This window comes from Mus pahari, chromosome 4, assembly GCF_900095145.1.
Source record: "Mus pahari chromosome 4, PAHARI_EIJ_v1.1, whole genome shotgun sequence".
In the NCBI taxonomy this organism is placed as follows: Eukaryota; Metazoa; Chordata; class Mammalia; order Rodentia; family Muridae; genus Mus; species Mus pahari.
In genome coordinates, this window is record NC_034593.1 from 70,435,390 (window position 1) to 70,444,432 (window position 9,043).

Sequence of the window (9,043 nt, forward strand, 5' to 3'; positions counted from 1 at the left end):
TATGAGAGAGGTGCTGGTTCGAATGAGACCAGTCCCCAGTCCCTGCGGGCTCACTGAATGCTTAGTCTCCAGGGAGTGGCACTATTGGGAAGGGTTAGCAGGATTCAGAGTGGTCCTGTTGGAGGTTTTTGAAAGCCCATGCCAGGCAGGCCCAGTCTCTCTGTTTCTGCTGATGGATCAGGATATAAAACTCTCAGCTCCTTCTCCAGCACCATGTCTACCTGTGTGCCACCATGCTTCCTGNCATGATGACCAAAGACTAAACCTCTGAACCTATAAGCCAGCCCCAACTAAATGCTTCCTTTATAAGAGTTGCCTTGGTCATGGTATCTCTTTACAGTGACCGAGCAGTGACTAAGACATAGGAAAAGCTAACTGTCTCATCTAGCTGTAAAACATAGAAAATCTGACAAGAATTCCAGGCCTAGTTGTAAGAGCTGGAGAGATGGCTCAGCAGTTAAGAGCACATGTCGCTCTTTCAAAAGACTGGGGNTCAGTCCTGACACACATGTCTGGCATCTCATAATAGCCTGTAAATCCAGCTTCGGGTTTCAGATATCCCTCTTCTGCCCTCCAAGTGCATCTACATATATGTGGCATGCAAGTGCATTCATATACACAAGAATAAGATAGATTTAGTTGCAGCAGCAGCAGCAGTGGCAGCAGCAGTTGAAAAAAACACTTTGCAAGGCAGGCATGGTGGCACATAATACTAATAGTGGAGNAGCTGAAGCTAAAGGATTCTGAATTTAAAGCCAGCCTAGGGTAAACAGTGATACCCCATCTCAAAAGCAAGCAAGCAAAGAAGCTTGTTCAAAAAGGAAAACAAAGTTAANTATAAAAAACAAAACTTTATCAGGCTTAGTAGAAAATGTAAAGGTTGACATAGGCATAGTACTGTCTTATTCCAAATTAGCAGAATCATGTCAGGAATGGGAGGGTAATTCCTCATAGGCATAGTCCTTTTGGTTATTTCTANTGAAATGAAAGTGGAGTCAGAATTTTTTGTAGATAAAGTATGACAAATGCCCTCAGAAGATAGTGTGTGTCCTTAGTATTGAGCAAGTCTTCCCTTGGATGGGGTGAGCTCAGGACATCCACAGAAATGCCACCCACCTCCTCCACCACATGAGGCAAGCTGCCACTACTCCTCACAGCTTGTGACTTTTGCATTGTTACAGTGTCACTAGTGATGCAGAAGCAGAATTAGATCAAANGTCACTCCAACCTACACATTGCAACTCACTGGGGAATGGGCACACCTCTGAGCATCCCTGGGCACAGTGAGAAATAAATANTGACCCTGTCGGTAGAGAATGACATAGGCCAATAGGTCGTGTGCATGCGAGTGTCCCGNATCAGAGTACAGTCAGTATGCCTGTGAGAAAGGCCAGCCTTTCACAGAACTTACCCCAGCACCACACTCAGCTCTTTCACGTGCACACGCGTGTGTCCCCGGAGATACTCTGAAAGCATTTTACTCTTAAGGTACATCTCCTGTAGTCTGTCTTCCAGATGCATGATGCACTGCAAAGCCAACAGCATTCACAATGAGCACTACAATTGCAGCATCCACCGGGATCATTGAGTTGGGCTTCTCTAGTTAGTTCTACAAACACAGCTAACTGCCCCCCTTTCAAATAAACCTCCAAAACTACCAGCTTCAGTTTTTCATAAATCAGCTATTAACCTTGTTATATAATATCATTCTAGTATCTTTAAAAGAAAACATTTTACAGAATTGAAATCATTCTGTAAGCATGAACATCCCCTGTCTTTTTGGCATTTAAATTGTCAACTCTTATCTTTGGAGCCAATCTCATNGTCAATACCATCATCAATGTCAGTCTCTTGAGCACCATACTCCTCCTTATGTGTAACAAAACCCTACTGAGAAGTGAGTTCTGGGTTGCAAAAGTGGATTTATTTTTGTATTNGTTTTTATGTCTTTATTCACAAAATTTCTTGTCATTAAGAAACNTAATAATCTCATATTTAAGAGTTCCTTACTGGGCTGGTGAGATGGCTNAGCAGGTAAGAGCACCCGACTGCTCTTCTGAAGGTCCTGAGTTCAAATCCCAGCGACCACATGGTGGTTCACAACCATCTCTGGAGTGTCTGAAGACAGCTACAGTGTACTTACATATAATAAATAAATAAATCTTTAAAAAAAAAAAAAAAGTTCCTTACTATGCAATTTTTATGGCCAATGCTCTAGAGAATGTTAACTTACCATTATTTACTTAGCCAGGAGGCAATCTACATTTGGGCTATAATTTTGTGGAAAATGTTTTAGTTCTTGGTTTCTTCTTATACCTCTGATTGTCCTGGCACAATATATTCCCAAAAGCAGAATGACTGGAACAAGGTCCCTTCAGACTTTTATTTTAGTATTGAGAGTGACCTTTAACTAGGTCTTTAGTACCAATAGAGAGACATGATTTGGGGCCCATCTTCACCCTTGGAATGGTGTCCAAGGAATCTACGTCTCCAGCAGCAAACACTTCTGCCTTGGCAGGCAGCTATCCAAGCGTCTTTGGGGGAGATACCTGATGGCTGTGGCAGGGTAATTCCATCACGCATAATTTCTTCCTGGACCATTAGGCCTCTCATTTTCAAGGTAAAAAGATTAACAGATGCATTTGAAAATGTTGATCCTGACCATCTGGGCTGATCAACGTCAGGGCAAAGTGTCTGTGAGATGTGGACACTTTTCAGTTTCTCACTGGTTAGCATCTTATTGTGCTAGGGATGAACCCGACAGCCTCTGAGTACTGCTCAAGTCAGAGGGACACCACCAATCTTCTCAGAAATGGTCCCTAAATGAGCAGAGGGAAGGAATAGAAGCATTTTCTACCAAGTTCTGGTTTGTTATGGAGTGAAATTCAAGGTTTTAAATAAGAGTTACAAGATACCAAAGAACATTCAAATTATATTGACTTCTTAAAGTCTTAGTTTATGTATAGTGTCTTTGGTCTACAGAAAAAGTATATAATACAATGTGGGTCTAGGAACATATGCTACATGGAAAAAAACCACATTTACAAAAAGAAATAGTTTTTTAAAGCTTCCTAACCAAATAGAATTATGTTGAGTGGTTTTCCCTTCTTTGTAAGATTTTATTCCTGAGATGCAATGCAATTTTTAACTTCTAAAATTTAGCTATTTTTTTCTTTCACTCATAAGTAATGCTTAGATGGAATTCTTTCGGATTCTGGTTTTCCTAGGTTAAGTCATTCACGTATTACAAAGTGGTCATGTATACTTCTACCAAGTGAAACAAAAGGAATGTTGTATAATTTATTGCTTTGATAGTTAAGATTTGTCAGACAATGAAAACCATGTCTTAAGATAGTCCAACGTCAGCATCTGTAAAGACACCAGCACACCACCATAGAGTTTAATATCTCCTCCTTCCCTTACAGAAATGGAAATTCAACTCTCGGGATGAATAGTTCTAGGAGAAAATAAGATCATGATAAGCCTGAGTGCTTCTCCTGATTCCCCTTGGACAGCCAGCCTGCAGCGCATGCTTCAGTTAAGAGCCAAATAAAGATTGTAATGAAAGGTGTTGCCAGTTCTTACACCATCCATACTGTTGAACCATCACCGAGACGTGACAATCACACTAACTTACTGATGGCTTGTAAAATCTCCCACGATTCCGAGTGCTTCGTATGAATTAACTAATCTTGCTCAGCATATGAAGCAGACTCATCTGTTTATCCATCCTTCCAGATGTACAGGTAAGGGAACTGAGGTTCTGAGAGGGTACACGGCACAGAAGCAGGACTCGGAGTTGGCACTCATGCCCACCCTTTGACTGTGAATATATATATATGCAAGTGGCTTTTAATGCCACCTGTGCTGGTGTGGCACTTTTGGGGGAAAAAAAAAAAGCAGTACTTCCTCTCTGGTCCTCAGAGCATCCTTACAGCATATCTGTAACATCATGTTGCAAACAAGAAACCTAAGCTTCAAAGACACTCAGAATCATCCACCACACAAGTGGTGATGGCCAAGTGAAACCCAGGGACGCTCCAAGGTTTTCCTGACCTGCTCCAGTGTGACAGTGTTCACACCCATCCTTTAGAAAGCCTGCATCACATCCTGACTGTGTGTGGAAAGAGGTGCAGCTGAGGACCTGGCTGTAAGAACTGAGAGGTGACTGGTGACGCGGCAGTCAGGGTATAACTGATACTCAGCTTCCTGTTTTGCTGTTTAATAGTTCTGTGCCATTTCCTGAGGCCAGGAGGGAGATGGAAGTTTTGAACTCAGGCTCTGCTGCAGAGAGCAACCCTGTGAGCACTGAATGGAAGGAAGCAGAAAAGGCAGGCACTTGCACGTAGTGTCCCTAAGGACAGCATAACCACACTGTCCAGCTGCGTGCCTTTCATTCCTCTCCTTGACAAACCTTTCTCTCTCATTCTCTGGATATGCTTTCAACCTCTCTGCACACATACCACACATCAAAAGAAATTTGTTCAATATAGCCCATGGACGAGGGAGGAGCTACAAATAATTTTCTAGAACTTTCTAGGCTAATCTTCATTTCTATTTAAAAATGTTACAAAAGTGACCGTTAAATTCCACTTGGAAGGGAACAGCTGCCGCCATGTTTTAAGTTCTTACACAGAACTTCCAGATCCGAAGTGCTTCCATTTACCTGGCATGTACTGTGCAGACGCTCACAGAACAGAAGAAACTATGATCCCTTCAGAGTCTGGCCTGCCTTGGACCCATCTAGACACTCTCCAGTGGAGGACTTTAAGTTTCTTTCTAGGGTCAGTTCCCCCTTATCTACTTTACTCTCTGCTTTGTTCAGAAGACACTGCCAAAGCTCTGCCCTGTCTGCAGGTCTGATGTTGCATGTTTCATTCTTCCTTAATACTAACCTTCAATATATTAAAAATGGTGTTGTCTGAACTTGTGATTTTATAATTGAAATATTGAATAAAAGTTATTTTTCAGTTATATAATTATTGATGACAGAAGACCAGATACTTACAAAATCAGCAGGGAGGTGAAGCTTATAAAGCTGTAAGATGGACTGAAGTAAACTAGACACCTGACTGGAGACCAAGACATCCTGGCCCAGCTTCATGGTGTCCATCACCTTCCGCTGACTCGTGGCCACCTGGACAGTCCACTTGTCAGTGTCTGCAATGATACAGACAGCTTCGGCTATGGGCTCATCGAGCACTGGATGCTGCAAGAGAGAGACGGTGGGTCAGCATTCTCCAGCTCAGAGTGGACAGAGGCTCTGTCTGAGATGAGAGGATGGAGGTGTGAACTCCAGAAGCATGGAGCGTTACAGGTACTCAGAAAGGTGTGCCACTGAGGCAACACTTAAAATTAACGAGCTGGGAGCGGAGTGGTGGCTCGGAGGGGAGGCTCTTCCTAGCAAGCTGAAGATCCAAGTTCAGTACCTAACAAGGAGAGACTCTTTTAAGTTGTCCTCTGACATAACAAAACTGCTCTGGTATACACACACACACACACACACACACACACACACACACACACACACACACACTCACTTTCAGAAAATTTACAAGGCTTTAAGAGTTCGCAGCTGCTGGGCGTGGTGGCGCTCGCCTTTAATCCCAGCACTCGAGAGGCAGAGGCAGGCGGATTTCTGAGTTCGAGGCCAGTCTGGTCTACAAAGTGAGTTCCAGGACAGCCAGGGCTATACAGGGAAACCCTGTCTCGGAAAAAAAAAAAAAAAAGAAGAGTTCACAGCTACACAAAAGGATATGTTTTCCCAACATTTACTATATTAAATTTACTGTATTTATGAAGGACTGTATTCCTATTTAGAATGAGAAAAATCAAAATAAGTTGGAGGATCCTATTGCTATTTTTCCAATAAAAAGATTAGTTAAGATAACATTCCATCCTTTAGGGGCTAAGGAGACAGTTCTGTATGAATAGAACCCATGTTTTTTAAAAAAACAAACCAGACATGGTGGTGTACACTTTCAGCTGGCTAGTCAGCCGAGCCTAACTGGTGAGTGCTGGGCCTCAGTGAGAGAAACCCTGTCTCACAAAACAAGATAGATGAGACTGGAGAAATGGTTTAAGAGAGCCCTGTGTTCTTCCAAAGGACGGCACTTTGGTTCCCAGCACCACTTAGGCAGCACACAATAGCCTGTAACTACCTCTAGGGGATCTAATGACTGTGGGTACCTGCATATGTGTAGCAGACATACACGTAGACATACACACACACAAACATGCTCACATACACCTTTAAAAACAAACAAACAAACAAACAAACATCAGAAGCTGGACAGATATCCTGAGGAACAACATACCCAAGAATGACCTCTGGCCTCCATATACACAGTCATGCACGTGCACACATGTGTACACACACCACTACCACCACCAGTTCCTTAAAGTTATAGCTTTAATTGTTAAGCAAAGTTTCTTTAGTAACTGTGGTTGTACACACAATCATTTCTAATAATTATATTCAGACTAAGGACTTATTTATCCAGATGAATCTAAAAGGTTAAAGTCTGGCTGCTAAAATGTTAAAATACTTCATTATAAACTGTATCATAGGGTATAAACATCTGTAATGATTAATCTTAGTTGTCAAGTGAGATTAGAGCAGGCTTGTAAAGGATTTTCTTGATTGGTATATTTAAGGTGGGAAGACTGGCTCATGATGGGCGGCACCATTCCCTAGGCTGGGATCCTGGACTCTATAAAGGAGAAAGTGAAGAGCACAAGCATTCATTATTTTCTGCTGCTTCTCCGCAGATGCAATGTGAGTCACACTGAGGCTGTGACTGCTGCAATGACAGACTATAACCTCAAACAGTGAGCCAAAATGAACCTTTCTGTTCTAAGCCAGTTTCATCAGGGTATTTTATCACCGTAACAGAAAAAGACTAAGACAACCTTGAAACATCAGAAATAACAGCCTCACCTCATAAATATCTCATCTCTCAAACTGGGCTATTGCTCTGCCTGTAGTTGCTCTGAATTCATTGCCTTCCTGTAGCAACTCATAAGAGATACAGCTATCCAAGATGGAAACTCTGTAGTTCTGTAGGTGTTACATAGCTGAGCTAGTAATTCATTTATGTGATAAATTAGTAGCAGGAGCTGATGGTAAAATGGTAAAAGCTCCCCAGGGCTGGTCTTTATCCAAGCAAGCCCAAAGCCTCAAGTCTTGCATGGGCTCCAGGAACTGGTATCAACAGCAGCATTTTACAGGAGCCCACTGAGTCCTGACAGTTGTATTCACTCACATGCTATAGGAGGCTTTTTACCAGTCAGCTACTTGCTTTTTTCATCTGGAGTTATTGTTCCTAGTTTATGGGGGATAATTTTGAGATTGTAAATATTCTATTCTTATATCTTCAGAAAGGCTGTTTTTCTGATTAACTTTCTTTTTTTTTTTTTTTAAAGATTTACTTATTATATGTAAGTACACTGTAGCTGTCTTCAGACACTCCAGAAGAGGGCGTCAGATCTCGTTACGGATGGTTATGAGCCACCATGTGGTTGCTGGGATTTGAACTCCGGACCTTCAGAAGAGCAGTCGGTGCTCTTACCCAGAGCCATCTCACCAGCCCCCCTGATTAACTTTCTTAATGCCTGACTTTTAAAACTGATCTCAAAATTTGAGAGTACAGACATAAATAATATGTAGGTGTGATGTTTTACAATAGAATGATTACATTTAATTTTATCAAATTAATGATCAATTTTACCATGAGATTGTTTCATAGAAATATTAGTCATAATGTTAGAAGTCTTCCCAGCTTTTTATGCAAGTGTCTCATGGTTCACGTGGCTGACATGTATCCATCATTTTATGTTGGAAGGGTATTGGTATGCTAGTTGGAAGGTGGTTTTTTAGACTCTTTTGGGTCTCTTTTTGTCTTGTTTATTGATGTAATTTACACGTTACAATTCACTAATTATATATGTAAATTGGATGAGCTTTAACAAATGTATATATTTGTGCACTTACTGTCATAAATCATGTATTAGAATTTTGCTGGACCCACAGAAGTTCAAGTTCCTTTGTAGTCGGTCCTCTATATTTAGCTATCCCAGCAACAGCTAATATGCCTTCTAGAGCTAAAGTGGAAATTTCTGGTTTAACTCAGTTGTGTCACGTGATATTTTCCTGGAGGCCATCTTGTAAAAGTGCATGGGATGTTTTGTTGAAAACAGATACTTGAGAGGGTAAGTGATGTTTAGAAAGAATATAAATAAAACCCCACAGACAGGGGGTGGGGGGAAGCTCTTGAATTGCTAAGCCATGCAATGTGACCTTTGCTGGTCTTCACTTCATAGAGAGAAATGTGCCAAAGAACTTCTCGTGGTATTCTGGCTGCTTCTGGCAGCTTCCACTGCTTGTGCCTATTTGGTGGAGCCTTGCTGTTTCTGCTGGATCAAGCCACTGCTACTGTTTCATGTTTTGTGTTTGCTGTTGAACTGGACTGCTGGTATCCTGACAATGAAGAGTGGAATCGCCCCAAGGAACTCCTTCTAAACAAGCCCACCACACCCTTTCCCTATTCCTCTACCTCTGGTCAGTGGGTTAGAAGGGAGGTTGAAGTGTTTAAGAATCCTAAATAAAATAGGTTTTGAAAAATCTAAGCTTACACAGAACTATTGCTCTGACTTTTATAGAATTTTGTGTCTGGCTTCTTTAAAAACAGTAATTTTAAGATATAGCTGTAATTATTGCATTTTAGTGCCTTATTTTTGAGTATCCTCTTGTAATGTTTTTCCAGAGATGGCACAGCCATATTGCTCTTGTGGAAGTCCTGGGTTCAGTTCCCAGAATCTCTGCGGCAGTTTACACTGTCTGTGACTCCAGTTCTAGGGAAGCTGCCATCTTCTACAAAGACCAGCCATGCACACGGTACATGTGCTTATATGCAGACAAACACATATACATATAAAAGATAAACCAAGAGATAGAGAGAGGAGAGAAGAGAGGAGAGGAGAGAAGAGGAGATGGGGAGGGGGGGAGGAAGGGGAAAGAGAGAGGAGAAGAGAGGAGAGGAGA

General features: G+C 41.7%; 1 protein-coding gene across 6 annotated transcripts in view; it reads right to left on the reverse strand.

The window, feature by feature from the left end:
- Positions 1–290: 290 nt before the first annotated feature.
- Fnip2 (folliculin interacting protein 2) overlaps positions 291–9,043 on the reverse strand; it is a 102,689-nt gene continuing 93,936 nt past the window's right edge. For 3 of the 6 annotated variants that reach the window (XM_029537251.1, XM_029537254.1, XM_029537252.1), the window contains 3 exons: positions 5,009–5,209; positions 1,412–1,527; positions 291–1,303 (listed from right to left, as the gene is read on the reverse strand). In XM_029537251.1, the coding sequence (XP_029393111.1) occupies positions 1,243–1,303; positions 1,412–1,527; positions 5,009–5,209 (378 nt within the window). In that variant the 3' untranslated portion in view covers positions 291–1,242. Of the gene's footprint in view, positions 1,528–5,008; positions 5,210–9,043 lie in introns of all 6 variants that reach the window. The other 3 variants (XM_021195958.2, XM_029537253.1, XM_021195957.2) reach the window with 2 other exon arrangements.